The following is a 22,280-nucleotide window of genomic DNA, read 5'->3' on the forward strand; positions in this document are numbered from 1 at the left end:
CAGTAAGCATTATTTATAATGAAAAGACACTAAATACATTTGCAATAAGATTGGAGTGAAACAAAGATGCCCATTCTCAAAACTATTATTCAATGTTATACTAAAAATATTGGCTTAAGCAATAAGAAAAGAATAAAAAATTAAAGGAATTAAAAATAGACAATGAGGAAACAAAACTATCATCCTTTGCAGATGATATGATGGTGTACTTAGAGAATCCCAGAGGATCACCCCAAAACCTTCTTGAGACAACATTTTTAGAAAAGTTGTGGGATATGAAACAAACCCACATTAATCAACAGCATTTCTGCATTTAATAATGAAGCCCAGCAGAAAGAGATAGAAAGGTAAATTCCACTTAAAATAACTAGACAAAATAAAATATTTGGGTGTCTTCCTGCAAAGACAAATTTAGGAACTATATGAATACAATTATAAAACATTTTTCACACAAAGTTAGACAAATCAGAACTTTTTTTAATTTAATAAGGCAATCTAATAGAGGGACAATAAGGACAGGTATATTTCTTCTTCTGTGCAAAGGCAGCTGCCCTTATTTGGTCACCAAAAGTGAACAAGTGTGTAACCAAACATGATCGAACATTAGACTCCACTAGCTATTCATGCTTTTATATTTGCATTAGCCAGCAGATGGAACCCTTGTCTTGAGTTACCAGATAAATTGTCTTGCTTTTTTGGATCTCTGGATATTGCAAGAATTAATCAGTGAAATAATCAATAAACTATTTTAAAGTGTCTATTAAGTGTCATTTTCTGTACTGAGCAGAAAAGGACTAAAATCTCAAGGGAAATAATGAAAAAAAAACTAATAGGAATGAAAGGAAAGTGGTATTCCAAAAGTCCAAATTATATTGTAAACATAGTCATTAAAATTATTTTGAACTAGTTAAGAAATAGAAAAGAAATCAGACTACATATGTAAGCAGTTTTCAGAAACAGTTGAATTCAAAGGCCCAATATTTATTTAATGAACAAAAAAAACCCCTAAATAAACAAAAACAAACAAAAAATTTCTTTTGAAAAAGTCTCTTCTATATGATAAGGAATCTGGATCAGGAAATCTGGGAATGTTCTCTGTCATCCTATGCCTTCCATGGCCTTCTGCTGCTGCCTTCATTAGGCCCTCCTCCAAATGACAAAATTACTTGGTAATTTCAAAGAAGTGAATCTCTCTCTAAAGCTGAGGTGTCACAGAGCCCTGAATCGAGACACATGGCCTGTTTCCTCCAAAGATTGTTCCTCTTCTTCTATCTACTTACCGGTAAGTCCAAATAGCTTACCAGGATCCAGTCTTTATCTTGTCTCAGAAAAGAGGCAGTAAGGGTTAACTGCTTTTCACTTCAATTCAATTTAACAAGATTATAAAGTGTTTGCTATATGCAGGAACACTGCTAAATGTTGAGCATACAAGTCAAAAATAAAACAGTCTGTGCCTTCTGTGGATCTCCTTTAAATCTTTTTGCATTTTGGTTCCTATTATAAGGTATTTCGCCATTTGTTACAATTGTGGTCTATAGAATAATTGTAGACTTCAACTATTTCTGGGGGATAACTTAGAAGAAATTTCCCATGAATGGAAAATGATTCTTTTATTAAATCTACTGGACTAGACTCTGATTTTGACATAGGACAAGAGTCGACTTCTCTTATGTCCAGAGGATCCAAAGACTGCTTTCTGTCCAAAGTTGATTCGTCTTTAGAGGATGCCTGAAAGAACAGGATAATGGCTGTTGTAGGATGGATGCAGTAGTGGCTTCTTAATGTCCCCCTGGTCTTATGTTCATAGGCATAAATGTATGGAGTGAATCCCTAAACTGGCTTTATGTCTTCTCTGCCACATAAAGCCATAGGTGAGAAATGGGGATTAGGTAGACATAAACTTAAGGATATGAGTTTGTCTGGTATGGAATGAGTTGTGATATTCTCAAATTTAGATCCTCTGTATGTTAAGAGCTTAGAGTAAGAATGAATTCATAACAGTAATTAAATCTTTTTTTGTTTTGTTTTGTTTTTTTACCTTTCTCTATAATTTTCAAATTCACCAATTTATTCAGTATTTGGGGATATAGTTCATCTTGAGCAGGTGATTTGAATATAACAAAAACAACCAAGGGTAGTTAAAAGGCATCTAGATGGTAAAGTCACCAGTCATCCTAATGATGAGCTGCTGGACTTTGTTGACTGTGGAAGAGAAATTGAGGCTAACTGAGAAATTCACTTGAATATCATGACATTACGTATTCATTTTGTCTTTGGTCTTCTTCAAAAAACAAAGGATGAATAACAACAACAAATAGTACAATGGATAGGTGCTGGTCCTGGAGTCAGGAAGACTCATCTTTCTGACTTTAAATCTGGTCTCATTTACTAGTTGTGTAACCCTAGAAAAGTCACTTAATCCCATTTGTCTTATTTCTCTCATCTGTAAAATCAGTTGAAGAAATAAATGGCAAATAACTCCTAATATCTTTGCCAAGAAAACCCTGAAGGAGTGAAATAACTGAACAATAACAACAAAGGATAGAAAAAGAAAGGAAAAGAGAAAGAAATGGAGAAGATAAAATGAGGTAGATTCTTTTTACATAAATTGGGGAAAGAGGAGAAAAAAAAAGGTATAGGAATACTGCAAAGGATGGATTGGACTATAGTAATAAAAAAGGTTACCATTCACATCATGATTTAAAGTTCTCAGGTGCTTTACAACCAACATATTATCTTATTTGTTCCCCTGTGAAGTGGGTATTATGAATGTCTCCATTTTCAGAGGAAGAAACAAATTTGAGAGATTAAGTAACTATCCAGGATTTCATAAGTAATAAGCAAATAAAGTTGAATTTGAACCTATAGATTCCTGCTTTAATACCCTATCAATCAAACAACAATAATGATGATAACTAACAACAGAAAGAAAACATTATTATTCAATTTTTATTTTCTTACTGTTGTTCTTGTCAAGAAGAAGGCTCTTTGGATTGGATATTAAAAATGACTAATAAGCATCCAATTCTGATAGTAAATTATAAAAGAATATTTAGTTATTTTTACCATTTTCAAGTCCCATGGTCAAAATGAACTATATTCCTTGGGTACTGAATGGTTCAACTGGAGAATGTTATTGTTGACCCAAGGTCAGTGATACTTGAAAATTGTGAGAGTGTGATTCTTAATAATCAGAAAGTGGAAAAGGACATGAAATAGAAATAGAGATAAAAATAAATATGTTGTGTTCAACTATTGGAAGGGCTATTTTTAAAAAATGAATAAATGAATGTATGAGGCTTGTTCTATTTGGTCCAAGAGGTCCAATGCAGGAGAACAGAATGGAAATTGCATAGAAATAAATGTAGGCTTGCTAACAAAAAAGCTTTCTAAGAATTAGAGCTTAACCAAAAATGCAATGGGTTGCCTCTGGAGGTGAGGGAGTCCTTTTAGTGGTAATCTTCAAATTTATTGCTGCTATTGTTCAGTCATTTTCAATTGTGTCTGATTCTTCATGACCTCGTTCCGAATTTTCTTGGCAGAGATATTGAAGTGGTTTGCCATTTCCTTCTCCAGCTCATTTTACAAATTAAGAAACTGAAGCAAACAAGATTTAGTGATTTGTAGAAGATCATACAGGTAGTAAATGTCTGAGGCTAAATTTGAACTCAAGCCTTCCTGATACCAGACACAGTTCTCTAGCTATTGTGCTACCTGGCTGCCTCAACTAAAATCTTACATATCCATTGGTTTTCTTGTTTTTCTTATAAGATATTTCACATTCTGTTCCATTTTTTAATTCTTTATGATTTATTTTGTTATTTCTGTATCTCTCATAGCTTCACTGGCTTCCTCTTGCCCAATTCTAATTTTCAAAGAATTATTTTCATCTTTGAGACTCTGTATCTCCTTTTCTTGTTGGTTAACGTTTTTCCCATAATCTTAAGGTTTTGGGAGATGGCTTTTTATTTATTTTTCCTCATTGTCTTTCATTTAATTTTTAAATTCTTCTATTTTTCAGTTCTTCTTTAAATTCTCTCTGAGCAGGGAGCCATTTTACTTTACCTTTTGGAATAGAAGAAGCTTTTTTTAACTTCATTATCCTCTCAAGATCAACCTAGGTCTTCTCTGCTCCTATAATAAATTTCTATGTTGGATTCTTTCTTCTTTTCTAGTTAATTTTATTTTCAAAATAAGAGGTATTCCCTTTGGAATCCAATACTTAACTTGCAACAAGAAAATTGGATTTACACACATATATCTAGGTTATACTGTAAGACATGTAAAATGTATGGGATTGCCTGTCATCTAGGGGAAGGAGTAGAGGGAGGGAGGGGAAAATCTGGAAAAATGAATACAAGGGTTAATGTTATAAAAAAAAATTACTCATGCATATATACTGTCAAAAATTTTATAATTATAAAATTAATAAAAAATAATATATTAAAAAAATAAGAGGTATTCATGTGAGCACCTCTAATTGTGGGCTGGGGGGATGGTTCCTCCAGCTTCATTTCAGCTCTTCCCTCTGACTAGAATCCCAAACCCTCCTATGAGTGCCTGAAACCAGCAGTTTCTCTGGTATGCTATTTCCTTCTTAGCCAGTTACCTGTCTCTGCAGCACAGCTGGGCCTCAGGCTGCTAATCCGCAGAGGTTTCCTCAGTCTTCCGGGACTCAACGTCTCCCCTCCCCTACACTCTGCTTGCAGTACAGGAGGTGAAAGTTTTTGTGGTTCTTGCTTAGGCTCCTGCTAAACCCAGCTCAATCTGGGGTCCCCACTTACAGTTTCTGTGGAGCCAACTTGGAGGCATCTCCCACTGGTTAATCCCTGGCCTGGGGGCTTTCTTCAGATCTTCTTGGATTTTTCTGGGAGGATCCCAGTTCTGCCTTAAGTCTTGAATTTTTCACCAGTTTATGTTGGCCCTGAGGCACAAATTTGTTCTATTTTGGGTGGAAATCTAGAGAACTTGAAATTTAGCAACCTACTCTAGCAGCTTCATAGAATTCTCCCACAGAAGTCCAAATGACAGTGGTCAATCTCAAGATATTGAGACTTCAATGCAGCCCACCTACCAGTTCTATGAAGTAAAGCGAAAATACCCAAGCAGGATGTGATGGATCCTTTTCCTTAAATTCAAGCTCTGTGGGAATAAATATTTTTTTCAATTCATACTAACTAGAATATTCTTTTTTTTTAATTCCCATTCCTAACTATAATTACATATGCTCATTTTGTCTTCTTGGGTTTGCTATGTATCCACATCAAACCAAGAACCCTGAGGATAAACTTCTCAGATGAGAAGTTGAGAATAGAGAATGAAATATTAGGGAAAGATCCCTATCTGCTAGCAATTCTAGACATTTCAAGTCTGTATTACATGTCCAGATATTGATTTTCCTGTCTCAAGTCTCTCACTACATCCAGATAAAACAGTGATTAGGCTGGTCTCTACTGCCTGAAGTTCAAGTGTGTCACATTTCTACTCCATCTCTTACCCCTCAGAGATCTCAGGTGCCCAAAGGTTGGAGGGAGTAGTCTTTCCTCTTTGCATTGACCAAGTCCCCACTAACTATGTTTCCCCAATATTAAGGGTCCAAACACTCTAGTTCCATTTAATTACTTGTCAGATTAACTTTTACAAAGGTACAATTAATATTCACTACAAAGGCATAACAAGAAGGAACATACAAATATCTCATCCTCCTTCCCCAAATGTGGAGACATAACCATCCCTACATGGTCCTCACTCTTAAGAAGAGAGAGGGTTAGGTTCCCAGTTTAACTCAGTTCTTTATGCCATAAGCTCATTAGGCCCACCAAGATCCATGTCTAAAGCATCATATCTCCCCTCCCACTCATCTTCAGGCTTATATTCTAGAATTCTGGTTTCCCCAGGGCTTCCCTTTTGGATTTACCTTCAACATCCAACCTAGAATCTTGGACTTCAAGGTTCCCATGACTCAAGCTCTCAGATCTGGGACTCTACATTCTGTACATATAACTGAAAAGAGACACACAAAACAGATCAAAACCTAAAGCCTATTTCCCAGGACCAGTAGACTTAGAAGGTGTTTTAACTTAACAGCATGATACCCTTGCTGTGAATGAATAAGACCTTCAATATTGATTCCCACAATCACAATATAGCATTTTCACTCTTTTTGTTGTTGTTTGCTTGCATTTTGTTTTCTTTCTCATTTGTTTCCTTTTTGATCTGATTTTTCTTGTGTAGAAATTATTGTATAAATATATATGCATATATTGAATTTAACATATATTTTATCATGTTTAACATATATTGAATAAATTGCCACCTAAGGGAGGGATGGGAGAAGGAAGGAAAAATTTGGAATGCAAGGTTTTGTAAGGGGCAATGTTGAAAAATTATCCATGCATATGTTTTGAAAATAAAAAGCTTTAATAAAAAAGGGGAAAGGACCTACATATTAAAAAAAATACTGATTCCCACACAAAGAGAGAATGCCTAAGTCTCCTTCAGGTAGATTTAAAGATGCAGACAGTTCTTACTACAAATCCAAAGAGGCTGTTCCCACCCACAAATTAGACTGACATCTTCTTTAGGAAACAGATGCCTTGGCATCTCCTACATGAATCTCTTTCCATCTTATATCATTTGAATATGAATACACTGACATCCTGTCACATTTTTTTTTACATTTTTACATATCCTTTCATCGTCATACAACTAAGCAAATGTTAGATGTGGTATTTGAAATATAGTGTGCTCTTTATACTAGAACATATTCAAAGGCCAGTGAGGAGACCAGTTTCGTGTGGTTGACAATTCTGCTCAAGATGAGGGGAATAGAATTTTTAACCATGCATGCTCAGAATGGTATATGTTTGCATAAATAGAAGGTCTAGAGAATAATAGCTTTACCATAAAGTAACTGTACAAGACATTACCTATCAGTTCTGGTCATTTTCTCTGGCTGTCTCCCATTCCTGGAATTCTCTCCCTCTTCATTTCCACTTAGTAGCATCCTTGGATTCCTTCAAGTCTCAGCTAATGTCTCACCTTCTACAAAAAACTTTTCTCAATCTCTCTTAATTCTAATGCCTTCCTTCTCTTAATTATGTCCTATTTATCCTATATAGACTTGTTTATTTTCTACATAGATCAAACATATTTGTTGACTAATTTTCTCCCTCATTAGATTATGAGTTTTCTGAAAATAGGAACTATCTTTTGACTCTTTTGTATCCTCAATAGCATAGTGCCTGTAATATAGTCAATTATATACATAAGTATATAGTTTTTAGAGAAAAGTCTAATCCTGTTGCTTTCCCAAAATATACTATTTCAGAATTAAGTCACAAGAAGTCAATGTGATTCACTCAGTTCCCATAATTCCCTCAGCTCTTAATGCTTGTTGACTAAAATGAGAAAAGACATATGGTGGGGTGAGAAACTCCAGCCCTTCTGCTTAATACTTCAGTTTACCCAATACAATACTCACATATCATAAGTCTTTCACTGAACCCTAGAGAAATATTTATACAATATATATGCAAATTTGCCAGCTAAAAAAGCTATATGGTAGTCGTCAAGATACAGCTGAAAGGAAGCACGGTACCTGGAGGCTGACTGGTTTATCCCTTTCCAAGTTCTATTATGATTTGACTCTGCTTCCATTTAGTTCCCCTTAATCTGGAGGCACTAGAAAACTACCAAACTGTTCCTACATTTTCAGGTGTGAGAGGGAAGTGGTAAGCAAATGTGTATATGTGAAACCAGAGAGAGGAAGAGGGGGGCTTATGTATGCAAGTCAGGAGTTCTCACTTCTATTACCTTAGACAGATGGAAATTTGCCCATTTCTGTTCTTGTGTGAAACCTTTCTAAGTGTGTTTCAGTACATATGGACGTAGAAGAGACAATTAAGCTAATATTTGTTTGCTTGCTCTCTCGCCTGTTAGACTGTGAACTCCTCATGAGCAAGGACTGTTTTTGCTCTTATTTGTATTCTTAACACTTAACACAGTACCTAGAACATAGCTGGTGACTGATAAGTGTTTATTTACTGAAAGACTGATTAAAGTTCTTTGCCTGTTGTCACCTCTTGCACATAACTTCTTTTATTATAGTGGAATTCATCTGTGTGGGGCAATTTTTTTCCCTTCTTGCTCCAACTCTTACTCCAACTCACCCTCTCCATGTGATAAAAGAGTTTTTTGAAGGATAGATATTATAATTTAATGAGAAAGATTTATAAGAGCTTCAATTTCTCATTTTCAGCTATTCTGAAAAGCTGAATTCAATTTTTCAAGGGAAAGGCTTCTATATTCATAAAAATATATTGGATTTGGATTGGTCTCCCACATTTTCTGTATTAGCTGAGCCTTACAACACCTAAAGGAAGTTTTTATTTTATCATAGGTATCTATTTAAAAGATAGGAGTGTTTTTTCATGTCAGAAGTTATTGTTATTATTGTTCAGTCATGTCTGATTTCTTGATTTCATTTGAGGTTATTTTTTTCAAAAATAAATCAATAATAGCATCATTTTTGTTCAGTTATAGCTGACTCTTCATGATTCCATTTTTGGGTTTCTTAACAAAGATACTGGAGTATTTTGTCATTTCTTTCTCCAGCTCATTTATAGATGAGAAAACTGAAGCAAATAAGGTTAAGTGAGTGGCTTAATCTGGATTTAAATTCAAATCTTCCTGACTATAAGCCTGGCACTGTCCACTATGTTACCTAGGACTAATATTTAAGTGCCTGTTCTACTTTGATCTGTATTGATCTTGGATATTTCTTGGTTCAATTTTCTTCATAATACTAAGAGGTTGAACTAAATAACTTTTCAAGTTACAATTTTCAGATATAGATTGATGATCCCAACATCCTCTTTGGAAAAATAAGCAAATGTCATTTCATTTTATCTTTTTGAGATAAAATAGTGTTTTTGGAGACATAACTGCTCCATGGGAACTAGATCTAGAATAGAGATCTTTCAGTTCCTAATTAATGCAGTCCTCTTTGCCTTGGAGATTGGAGGAAGATAGCTTCTTTTCCTATAAAGAGCCTATTACCCAAAGAGATAACTGTAGCTGTAGATATAGTCAGTCTGCTACTCAGTATTGTCTTGGCAATTGCTAATTGATATTGATTATTAATAAAGAGGTAATTACTTTTTTCAAAGAAACTATTCTTTTCAGAAAATGAAAAGAGGAACAACATGAAAGCATAGTACTTTATTTTTATTAATTATAACAGTTGGTGAGGGTCTGAATTAAGGTAGAAAAGGAAGAGATGTGAGAATTGTGGAGATAACATCAAAAAATACTTGTTAAACAATTGTTTGTATCATCCAAGAAAGAAGAAACATATTATATAATATCATATAACATAACAGCATAACACAACACAACACAGCATAACATAACAGTATAATAACTAGCATTTACATATTGCCAGGCATGGTGCTAAGCATTAATAAATCTTATTTGATCCTCACAATAACCCTGGAGGTAGGTGCTATTATTATCTCTGTTTTACATATGGGTAAACTGAGACAAACTGAGGTTAAGCAAATAAGCCATCTAGTAGATACCTGAGGCAGTGTTTTAATTCAGGTTGAATCCTGACTGTTAGCCTGACACTCTAACCACTATATTATCTTGCTGCCTCAATGGTCAAATATGATATGAAAGTTAGGTATCAGTTCTAATTTTCCTTGATTAGAGCTCTTGATTAGAGATTTGTTGGTTACCTTATAGATTTAATCTTTTTTTCTGCTAGATTAGACTGTGGAGATCCCTTATACCTTTGACATTCTATGATTCCATCTCACTGGAAACAGCTTTATGTATTATTCCTGCCGTTGCTGAGGTTCAAAGGAACCCCAAAAGATTAGAGTTGTAGATTAGTGTCATGAGGTATCTCAAAAGAATTTGCAGGCTTGAATCCATCTCCAAGTCAAGGGGCAAAATTTATTATACTTGTAATGCCAATTGAAGTGGGCTAAGTTCCAAAAGAATTTAACAAAGTACCAGGAGCAAGAAGATAAATTTCTAGGAAAAGTTATAGAGATCAGGAACTTTGTGTTACTTATTTGCTACTTTTATGAGTTACAGGTAGATTTGAGGGGTGGTCCATTCACTATTGTCTCAAGAACTTTGTTATCACTAATTTAACAGATTGTTTACCTAACATTCAGCAATGTTTGTAGGACTATACTATAGTATCCTAAAGCCAAAAACCTTTAGGATTATTGACAAACATTGTTAGAACAGAAGCATTCTAAGATCAACAGATCTCCTGATGCTACATTTCTCCTCAAAGCTGCACCACATGCACCCCATTACCATGAGTCATTTTTGTTGTTGTTCAGTCACTGTAAATACGTCCAACTCCTCATGACTCCATTTGGGAATTTCTTGGGAAAGATACTGAAATGGTTTGCCATTGGCAAAGAAGCAAAATTCTGAGTCCATATCCTCTACTCTGACCACTACAGAGAATTGTTTGAGTATTTATATCTGAACAAAGGGAAAAATACTTTAAAAAGCAAAAGAATCTTTAGTGGTGGTGGAAGCTGAGGGAGTTTCCCACCTCCACCCTCCACTCCACATTCCTCAACTTTTTCTTTTCCTTCTACTCTTAGTTACATTAGCTTTGTTTGTACAAAACCTTATTAATATTAATGTAATTTAAGTTATCTATTTTATACTTCACCATGCCCTTTATTTCTTCTTTATTTATAAATTCTTCTCTTATACATAAAACTAGCTAATATATCCCATATAAATAAATAATAATAGCTAATTTGTTCCATGTTTTTCTTATTTACTTATAACAATCTGCTTTTGTGTTGAGGTCATGTATCTGTTTTAACTTTATCTTGATAAATAGTGTAAGATACTAGTCAATATTGAGTTTCTGTCAGACTGCTTTCCAATTTTCTGCATATTTTTTTAACAAAACCATGAATTCTGATCCTGAAAGGTTGACTCTTTATATTTATTATACACAAAGCTACTCTAATATCTTACTACTGTTAATTGCCATATTTTCTACAAGAAGTATTGTGTTCTTAAGCAAGATATGAGGTAAGACAGGAAAATAGACTCCTGAGATTATGTTGTACTTTTTACAAAGACTCTATGTGGCTCATGGAAAAAGCCCAGAAACAAGAAGTCTTTAGAATAGACTTCTTTAGAAAGAGCTTTAGAAGAGACCATTTCTGAAAGAATGCTCCTGGAGCTGGAGTTCTTCTGGGCTCTAGCTTGATATAGAGAAAGAAAGAATGAATGGAAATGTATTAACTGTGATCTTCTTTTATGTTTTCAGAGCCAAGTGCTTCTGAAGAGGACTCAGTCCCATTAATCGTGACTGGAATTCTGGGGGAGTCTGTTATTCTCCCATTAAAAATTCCAAAAGAAAATCGAATCACATATGTTGCCTGGAATTCCCAAAGATCTCTTGCCACCTTAATGATAGAAAAAGAAGGAAAACCACCCAAAGTAATGATAAATCCTTATTATAAGGAGAGAGTGAATTTCCTCAATGAAAACAATACCTATAGTCCACGGATCAGTCACCTGAAGATGGAGGATGCTGGCTTCTACACCGCAGAAATAACTATAGCAAACATCCCTGACCCCATTAGAAAGTTGTTCAACCTCTTCATCCATGGTCAGCATTAAGTTTTACCTCAATCACTTTTCAAACACAGAAACATCCAAAAATTGAATATGCAGAATATTTCTGCTTGATTTTGGTGAAAGCTGCTTTCTTTCAGCACTTCAGAGTACAGGCTAAATTTAAAGATTATTTGGCTTGAGTGTATACCTAGAAGAAATGCAAAATCCTATGATAAAGGTCCTTTACTATATGTTGACTTTAGGTAGAAAAAATGTCAAATGAAGGCAAAACTTGGTCCAATGGGGGCAGCTAGGTCACTCAGTGGATAGAACACCAGCCCTTAATTAGGAGGACCTAAATTAAAATCTGGCCTCAGACATTTAACACTTACTATCTGTGTGATCCTGGGCAAGTCACTTAACACCAATTACCTTGCAATACTCCTAAAAAAAAAAAAAAAAAAAAAAAAAAAAAAGGAGGTGGTCCAATGGTGTGGCACAGCAGATAAAACCCCATTTAAACCTAGTTTAAATCTTGATTCTGCCCCTAAACATTCATGAAATTTTAGGCAGTTCCTTTACTTTTGGAGCCTTTACCTTTTGGAGCCTCAATTTACTATATGTCAAATCAGGCGATAGCCACAAAAAGTCCTTCCCCATAACTATGATCCTATAAGTTACAATATTTTAATGTTTAAAAAGAACTTTCTAACAATTAGAGTTGTTTTAAATTGAAATGGACTGCTTTATGAGGTTGTGGGCTCTCTGTTTTAATGTGTTTAAACAAAGGCTAGATGAGATGTTATAGAGAGAATCTTTGAATTGGATGAGGTGTTAGTCTTCAGGTTCCTTTCATCAATAACATATTAGAATTCCAAGTGTATATAGCTAAGGATAACTGATTTCTCACATCATGAAATATCTTAAGCTTATTAGGAGGAAGTCTACTCTCTGTCCCACAAATATAATAGCAGTTTCTAACCTCTCATAAAGGGGACATGAGAAGCCAGGACATGTTACTCTCCTTACATATTTCTGTTTGTGTAAAAGGAGGTGTTTCTGACTTGAACATTTCACCCCCTTTTTGGCTTTAGGTGTGTAGTCTCAGTAATGTTAGCAACTGGAACTGAATGATAACTGTCTACCGTCACTGATTTCTTCTTCTCTTTAATATTCTAGGGCAGACTTTGAAACCCAGGGTTCTGATCTATAGTGCCTAAGGAAAGCATTGACTATCTTTAAAGGGGGAGGAGCATAACCAAAATATTTCACTATATATTGTATTTTACTCTTCATGCAGAACGATTGACAAAGCCAAAAATTATGTCAGATCCTAGGATCAATGATAATGGTACCTGTCTCATCAATGTGACATGTTTTGTGGAACAAGTAAGAGAAAATGTTACATACAACTGGATGCCTTTGGGACAGAGAATTAATGTATTCAGTGAAGGACACATCCTCCACATCAGATGGAAACCTGGTGACCATGACCAGTACACTTGTACTGCCAAGAACGCTGTCAGCAACAGCACCTATACTATTTTTGCCAGTAAACTCTGTGAAGGTAAATTTCTGACTGTCTTCTGAGAAGCCTGAGATCATGAAATCCTGCCAGATTTGAATTATAATTATTCTTAACCTTGATACTAACCAAGGTGTTTTTTTTTCTGAAAATGTGAGGACAGCACTTGTTTCAGTGCTTAGTTTCTTCTAGTTTAATTGATCAAAACAATTTTTTCATTGTGCATGGTTCAAATTACTCCCATTGACTTTGCTTTTTTGTATTTTCTTTTTTAAGGTTTTGAACATGACAAAAGCTACATCACAGTCCTGTGCCTTGTGATATCTACCATCTCAGTTATTTTATTTATCTTGGGACTGACTTTCTGGCATATTCAGAGAAAGAAAAAAAAAGGTTTGAACTTTTCTGAAAGATTAAAGCACATGTTCTTTTATTTTTTTAATTTTCAATATCATTTTATTTTTTTCCAAATACATAAGATAGTCATGTGTTTCCAAATGCAAAAGATAGTTTTCAACATTCATTTTTGTAAGATTTTGTGCTCCAAATTTTTCCTCTCCCCAAAATAGCAAGTAATTTGATAAAAATTAAATATGTACAATTCTTTTAAACATATTTCCATATTTATATTGTGCAAGAAAAAGTAGAACAAAAGGGGGGAAAACCATGGAAAAGAAAAAAAAACAAAAAAAAAGATGAAAGTATTCTGTAAGTATATTTTCTTAACATAGAATCTCTGTGTTAAAAGAGATAACCAATTTCAATTCAAAGCTATACAACATTGATCTCTAAAACACGTGGGACATCCATTATTACTTGAAGACCTTTAGTAAGAAGGGACTCACTCTTATCTAAAGAAGTCTACTCTACTTTGGGCTCTAAGCTTTTTCTTGATTATATCAGGCCCAAACTTGCTACTTGGTAATTTTCATCCATTCATTGCTCCTCATTCTATTCTCTGGGGCAACACAGAACAAGTACAATTCCTCTTTTATGAAGCCTTCAAATACTTAAAGATAGATGCATGTCTTTTTTTTCTTAGAGGCTTAACTTCTCTATTTCTTTCCACAAACATTTCTGTATCATATTCCTACAGTCTTTCACCATATATTTCTATTAAGACATTACTTAAAAGGTCCTTCCTAAAATATAACAATGAAAACTGAATACAAAACTTCTGCTGTGGTTTTGATTAGGGTACAAGAGAATTATCATCTCTCTAGACCTTGACATCATTCATTCAGTCACTTATTCATCAAACATTTATTAAGCAAAAATGCCAGGAACTACATGGGAGAAAGCATCACGTGATGGTTTGGCCACGATTGATGCCATCATAAGAACTATTCAAATAATCCCAAAGAACAGCATGTTTTTATTTTGTCCTGAATATATAATGACAAGATGGAAAATATTCTCACCCTCATGGAGTTTACAATCTATTGCAACAGTAATGTCTACATGTGACAACATTTAATTAGATAAGTAAACACAAATCACAGATCAGGTAAATACAAATTAATTTGGAGAGAATGGGTACAAGTAATTGAGACAGGGAAAGAAAATAAGACTGTATGTCTCAATGCAGCGTAAGATTCCATTGGCTTTTTTTCAGCAGCTATATCATATTCAGCTCATATTTAGCTTTAAGTTCATTAAAATCTACTAATGTTTTTCAGACAGATGACTGTCCAAACATAGTTTCTCCATTTTATACCCGTGAAATTGGGAGTTTTATAATTGTATGAAAAACTTTTACATTTATCCCTTTTTAATTTCATCTTATTTGAATCTGGTTAATATTGCACCTTGACAAGATCTTTTTAGATTCCAATTGTTATCCAATATATTAGCTAGTCCTTCCAACTTTATTTCATCTATAAATTGGTTTTGTGGTAGCTGTCTGTGCCTGATCTATGGTATATCCAAAATAATTATATTAAACCCCTCAAAGTCAAGCACTCTGGGATGCTTTAATAGAGCAGTCTTACAAGTTAAAATTGAACTATGAATCACACTGAGATTTGGTGGTTCTACGTAAGTGTCTTACCTCATGGAGGCCAGCAAAATTAAGACTCAGATGGCTCTCAAACTTAGTATCCTAATTCTGTGGTCCTATACCTGACAGGAGGTTCTCCCCATAGCCAATTCCTTATATTTTTCAGAGGATGTTTTTTTATTGTAATTACACTGATTTGGTTTCATTGCTGAAGAGTGTATATCTATCTATCTATCTATCTATCATCTATCTATACGTAGATAGATAGATAGATAGATAGATAGATAGATAGATAGATAGATAGGGAAATAACAAAAGTATCCTGCTTTTATATCTCATGAAGAAAGCTGAATAGCAACCCTATATTTTATTTTTCCCCCAGGATCATTTCCCATTCTTTTAACTCTGTCAGAATCCAACACCTTTTGTTTGGTATATTGGTAAATGTTTAATAAGCTTTCAAAAATCAAGCCTTAATTTGTAATATATGTTGATTACTAAGATATAAATGATTACACTGAAAATTTTAACAATTGTCTTTGCAGAAAGTTGTTGAGCTGGCTTTAGCACATCCATGACTATCCATTTTCTCCCTCTTTACAGGTTTTCTCCATAAAGAACAATCCTCCAATATAATTTTCTTTCCAGAGAATCCTATGACAACAGCAGTAAAACTTCTCTATCTTTATCTCCCTCCTTCTTTGTCTGTCTCTGTGTGTGTCTCTCTCTTTCTCTCCATCCCCTTTCTCCTTCCATCCTCCTTCCTTTTCCTTCTCTTCCTTTATCCTATTATTGTTTTGCCTCCTAATGACTTTCTTTTTAAAATTGCTTCACTGGAAAATCCTCTAGAAAATATTCTAGTGAGGAAGTATCTTTTGGCTCTCTATGATGTCTCAGATGGTCAAAGGATTTACCCTGAGGATAGCTATGGGGGCTGACAAGTGATGCAGCTTTCTACAATATATTAATATATATTAATAAATGAGGTGATTTATTCCTGGTAATATATAAAGACTATATTCATGACGCTGTCTGCAAATGTGGTACACAGGGACATGACAAATGGATTGATACCATAAATTCTAAACTTGTCATTCCTCACTGGGTTGCAGAGGCAGATTCAGGAGACCAGAAGTGTACTACTTGTGACTCAATTCCTAATCTAAGTACTGCGGCTATAGAACTCACAGAGTATGCTACAGTTTCACATACTAAAGTAAGTTCTTTCTCATTCTTCCCCAGAGCTTAGTTCTCTCCCATGTGAAATTTTTGTTCATGTGAGGCTGAAATTTGACAAGTATTAAATCATTTACAAGGGGATGGGGGTGTGAAGTATCATGTAAACTGTCTTCTGATGTGTCTAATGCTATCTCCTCATCCCCCAAATGACATTACTGAAATCTTCCACTCCCCACATAACCAGCATCTTTCTCTCCATCCGAGCTCTAGTTACCAAAAACCATATCATTTTGGTTATCTATCCATTTTTAGCTTACCAGGATATAGAGCATAACTCTGAAATACCACTTCCAATACCAGATTGGTTAATGATATAGAAAAGGGAAATGACAGATGCTAGAGGTGATGTGGAAAAATTGAGACACCACTACATTGTTGGCAGAGTTGTGAACTTTTTCAATTGTTGAGGAAAAGAATTTGTAACTACACTCAATAGACTATAAAATTATGTATGTCCTTTAACTTAGCAATACCATTATTAGGTCTGTTTCCCAAAGCAAAGGGAAAAAAAGATTTCTTTGTACAAAAAATATTTATAACAGATTTTTAGTTGTGGCAAAGAATTGAAAATTGAGGGGATGCCTATCAATTGGATAATGGTTGACAAGTTGTGGTGTGTGATTGTGATAGAATACTATTATCTTACTAAGAAATGATGAGCAAGTTGGTTTCAGAAAAACATGAAAAGACTTCTATGAACTCATGCAAAGTGAATGAGCAGAAGCAGAATAACATTGTATACAGAACATTGTACACAGTAATAGCAATATTATAAGGTCAATCAAATGCGAAAGACACAGCTACTCTGATCAAAGTGATGATGTAAAATACTTCCAAAGGACCTATAATGAAAAATGCTATACATACTAAAGAGAGAACTGATGAGCTTTGAATGCAGAGTAATATCAAAGCATACCTTTTCTAAACTTTATTTTTATTGCTTTATTTGATATGTGTCTATATCAAGTTGTCTGCCTTCTCAAGGAGGGAGAGAGAAAATAAGGAACTCAAAAAAATTTTAAGTGGTTGTTTAAAAAATTTTACATGTAATTGGAAAAATTTAATAAATTTTTTTATATTTTATTTTGTTTTTTATTAATTTTTTATAATTATAGCATTTTCTTTGACAGTACATATGCATAGGTAATTTTTTTTACATTATCCCTTGTACTCCCTTCTGTTCCAAGTTTTTCCCCTCCTTCCCTCCACCCCCTTCCCTAGATGGCAGGCATTCCCATACATATTAAATATCTTATAGTATATCCTAGGTGAAAATTTAATAAAATTAAGAAAAATACTTTTAAAAGATTTTTACTTTCTATTTTGCTAATTTATGCATTCCATGTTTTAAAATAAATTTGAAATTTTCAGGTTTCCTAGAATACAATTATAGATTTTCAAATAATAAGAAGTGGTGATGTTTCTTATCTCTTAGTTTGGATCTTACCTTTCTTTGTTTTTTTATTTTGGTTATTTTATTTTCCTTTTTCTTTTTTAAACTTATTGATTTTGTTAAACTTTTCAAAAGAGATCTTTTTCTTTATCATCGATACTTTTGTTTTCAATTTTATTAATTTCTTCTAAATTTCAAGATTTTATCTTTAATAAGCTAATTTTAGATTTGTTTGTTGATTTCCTAGTTATAAATATATGAGCTGTTCCTAAATCTTCTATTGCGTTAAAATTTGTTTTCAGATAGATAATTTTTCCCAAAGAATGCTTTTATGGTATGTTCCTCAATATACTTGTTCTTTATAATATCATAATCAAATCTCTTTTTAGGCATATATCTCCATATTAATCATTATCACATCAATATGTTGTTGTAATATGCAAAGGATGTATTTAATAACTCCTCTTTTATATTTACTTATAATTTTATGATCCCTATCATATGGCACATTTTATAAAGATATGGTGCTAGGAAATATTTTTTCTTTGATATTCCCATTCAGAAGGCAATCTTTTGTATCTAACTTCCCTAACAGTTTGCTCAGTTTTGTACTTTATTTTTTGTTATTCTTGTTAGATTTATCCAGCTTCAATCTCCTAAATTTTTCATATTACTATTATCATCTAGTAAGTTAGTTAACCCTTTATGAATTTATTTTATATGCCATTTGGTTCACATATATATAATGTTAATATTCTATTTCATTGCCTAAATGTCTTAAAATATGATGCAGTTTCATATTTATCTCTTTAGGTATCACTGATTTTCAATTTGCTTTGTCTGATAGTATGATTGTTATTCCTACTTTTAAAAAAAAAATTAATGCTTAATACATTTTCTTCCATCAGCTTCTTTTTATTCTGTATGTATTCTTTTTTTAGATTTTTTTTGTCTAGATAAAATTCTTTGTTTTTAGTTTTTTATTCATTGGACAATTTTCTTAGTATTTTGGATTGCTTAATATAATCAAATTTATAGTTATGTTTGTTAGGTATGTATTATCTTCCATGTATTCCTCATACGATAATTTTTAATTCTTTTCCACCATGGAGGAACTAAGTAAGGACTCCAGAATCTTGACCCAGAAGCACAATCTTAAGAATTTACTTATATTTGGTGTGCTGGTTTACCTAGTACATGGATCCTAGTAGAGTTGTGGACATTGCATGGGAACTCTAACTTTTATGATGTCATTTATTAACTTCTATGATATATGTGATTTTTTGTTTTGTTTTGTTTATCTTTTACAACTTTTTTCTCATGTGTTCATTAAGTTACATTACTTCTTTTTCTAATTTTTTAGAGAAGTTTCAGAAAAAATAAGATGGTGGTCCTTGACAACCCTATAATGTTCCTTAATGTTTTCTTAAAGTCAAAAGAAGCTTTCTCAAAAGTGTTTTGCTATTGACCACTTTCCACCCAATATGTCCTCTCTTTGATTATCTTCCCCTTGTATTCCCCATGTATATGAATATATAGATCTCTTATCGATATTTACCTGTTTTCATCCTTTTCTGCAGCAGCTAAATGATATGGTGGATAGAGCTCTAGGTTTGCCATCAGGAAGACCTAAGTTCAAATCCAGCCTCACACACATCCTAGCTATATGACTTTGGGCAAGTCATACCTGTTTGTTTCAGTTGCCTTAACTGTGAAATAGGGATAATTATAATACTTCCCTCACAAGGTTGTTGTGAGGGTTGAGATAATATCTGTAAAAGCACTTTGTGGCTAATAAAAGTTTGTTCCCTTTCTTCACACATTTCTGAGTTATGACAGAGTTTCTGTGACTCAGGAAACTTATGATGGTATTTGAATTTTTGTTTTTTACAGAAAAACATCCAAAAGAATTTGGAAGCACTCAGTACAGTTTATGACATTCTGAAGAATCCTACAATGGTAAGGAATTTTTCCTTAATATTTTTATTCTCCTTCTTTCTACCTCAAGCCTTTATTGTCTTTTTTGGAGTTTTCTAAGGAATAGCCAATTACCATAGACATGGTCTTCATGAAGATTATATTTTAGTAGAAGGGTGATAAGTACTAAAAAGAAAAAAAAAGCACTAATTGTTCTGGGACAGGGGAAGCTGTTAACAACTGAGAAAATTCAGGGAAGGCTTCATAGATGAAGTTGCATTGGAAATGGACTTTAAAAAACTTAGTAAAAATTTAACAAGTGAATTGAGGGATCAACACTCATTTTAAAAATAGGCAACACCATGAGTAAAGACAGAGAGGGAGGACAGGCTCCTGGGATTATTTAATCAGCAATGTATTAACCTTAATTTCTGAAGAAGATTGCAGCTTCTGGGGAGTCTTATGTTTGGAAGATTTTTAAAAGATAAGATAATTTTCCTATGTGTCTATGATGGTTAAGCCCTGTTCAATGCAAAGGGAAGAATAGAGAAAATACCAAAAGATGATCCATATATGTATATGTTTATGCCAAGAGTGTGCTAGAGCCAATTTTAATAAGCATATAGAACTATAGTTAAGTTTTCGTTGTCAGTATTTATGCCTTAAAATCATCCAGCTACAAATCAGGCATATACATGTACACACACACATCTGTAGAATGTACACATATTTGTAATATACATACATAATACACACCTATATATTCATGTGTATATATGTGTGTATACATGTTCTTGGTTGTCTAGGCTTAAATAACTTTTTAATAATGCAAATTAAAAGTATGTGTGCATACAGTTCTTCTATCACCAATCTGGTTGTTAAACATCTAGTAGCACATCTTTTGTTCTGAAAATATTGCTTAAACTTTGCAGAAAGTCAGTAGAAAACTCAAAGAATGAAGTCATCTACACTCAGAAATCCTGGGAAATAGAGTTTAGTAGCAATAATACTGCCATCTATGTGGTGTTTTAATGTTTTCAAAGTATTTTACATCCATTATCTTATTTGAGCTTGATAACACCCTGCTTCTATCTTTTTTTACAGGTGGATAATGACGTTCTTGAAAAGAATGCAAGATCTTCAGGGATATTAGAATAAACAACAAAAGAGCTTTCCTGAACTGCCTTAAGCCTTTTTACCAACAGTTAATGAAGACTTGGGACTCATTGGAAGAACATAGACAATTATAAGCATATATCTAAATGAAGAAAGTTTGTGGGCAAGTTAGCAATCATGGAGCTCTTTAGCTATTGCAAGAATCCTTTATTCCTTAAAATCAAAGCCAAGGCAAAGCCAAGGTAGAGTAGAGAAAACACTGAACTAATTTCTCAACATTCAGCATTAAACAGTTTTAAAGTAACATCTCATTGCTTGCTGTTTGGGGGAGGGAGTAAGTAAGAGAAGGAGGGAGAAAAAAATTGGAACTCAAAATTATAAGAGTGAATGTTGAATACTATCTTAACATGTAATTGTAAAAGATAAAATATTATTGAAATTTAAAAAAAGATTCAATTCACCACCAAAATAAAATAATATTTCAAATCTAACTCTGGAGTCACAGAGCCGAGACAACATCAGAATGAGACATTTTTCCAGTCCAAAATATTTATAGAAGCTCTTTTCTCAGGGCAAAGAATTGGAAACTGAGGAGATGACCATCATTTGGAGGATGATGGAATGAACTGCAGTGTTGGGACCCTGTCTTCCCAGAATCCCGCCAGAGTCAGGATAATCAAAAGTCTTTATTCTTGTTCTATCCATACCAAGAAAAAGAAGAAGATTATGTCTGAATACAAATTGAAACATAAATCTTTTTTAAACCTCTTTTAAAAAAAAAAAACCTTATTTTTCTTGAGAGTTTTTTGGGGTAAAGAATTTATATTTTCTTTTGCAACATTGATTTTTATAGAAGTGTTTTATTGCTTTACATTTGCCTTCTTAATGGGGGGCTAGGGCTAGGGAGAAAGGGAAAGAATCTAAAACTCAGTTTAAAAAAATAAATATAAAAATTGTTTTACATGTAACTTATGAAAATAAAAATACTGAATGAAAAAAAAATGTGAAATCTCTATTGATTAGAGAAATGTAAATTAAAACAACTAAGATGCCACTTCATACCTATAGGATTGGCTAACATGACGGAAAAAGAAAATGACAATGCTGTATGGGATATAGGGGGAAAATGAGACACATGCATTACTGGTGAAACTGTGAAGTAGACCAATCATTTTTGAATACAATATCCAATGGGCTCCAAAAACTGTGCATACCCTTTCATTCAGCAATTCTAATACTACTGTATTTCAAAGAAATCACAGAAAAAGGGAAAAGAACCTATTTGTCCAAAAAGTATTAATAGTTTTTGTTGTGGCAAAGAATTTTTAATTGAGGAGTTGCCTGAATAAGCTGTGGTACATAATTGTGATTGAATACTATTGTGTTATAAGAAATGACAAGCAGGATGGTTTCAGAAAAAAATCTTGAAAGAAATATGAATTGATACAAAGTAAAGGGATCAGAACATGGAGAAATAG

General features: G+C 33.5%; 1 protein-coding gene across 1 annotated transcript; it reads left to right on the forward strand.

The window, feature by feature from the left end:
* Positions 1 to 1,197: 1,197 nt before the first annotated feature.
* Positions 1,198 to 21,755, forward strand: LOC141539479 (SLAM family member 7-like). Its single transcript, XM_074262330.1, has 7 exons — positions 1,198 to 1,282; positions 11,321 to 11,665; positions 12,914 to 13,180; positions 13,415 to 13,531; positions 16,250 to 16,353; positions 19,663 to 19,728; positions 20,791 to 21,755. Exons 1-7 carry the CDS (start codon positions 1,234 to 1,236, stop codon positions 20,842 to 20,844), a joined length of 1,002 nt encoding a protein of 333 aa, XP_074118431.1. The 5' UTR covers positions 1,198 to 1,233; the 3' UTR covers positions 20,845 to 21,755.
* The last annotated feature ends 525 nt before the right edge of the window (positions 21,756 to 22,280 follow it).

This window comes from Sminthopsis crassicaudata, chromosome 4 (genome assembly GCF_048593235.1).
Source record: "Sminthopsis crassicaudata isolate SCR6 chromosome 4, ASM4859323v1, whole genome shotgun sequence".
In the NCBI taxonomy this organism is placed as follows: domain Eukaryota; kingdom Metazoa; phylum Chordata; class Mammalia; order Dasyuromorphia; family Dasyuridae; genus Sminthopsis; species Sminthopsis crassicaudata.

Bases quoted from the DNA above. Each gene is read 5' to 3' on its own strand.
- LOC141539479 (XM_074262330.1), top strand. From the start codon at position 1,234: ATGGCCTGTTTCCTCCAAAGATTGTTCCTCTTCTTCTATCTACTTACC. The intron at 11,666-12,913 runs GTCAGCATTAAG...CTCTTCATGCAG, and splicing joins GTTCAACCTCTTCATCCATG to AACGATTGACAAAGCCAAAA. The intron at 16,354-19,662 runs GTAAGTTCTTTC...TGTTTTTTACAG, and splicing joins CTACAGTTTCACATACTAAA to AAAAACATCCAAAAGAATTT.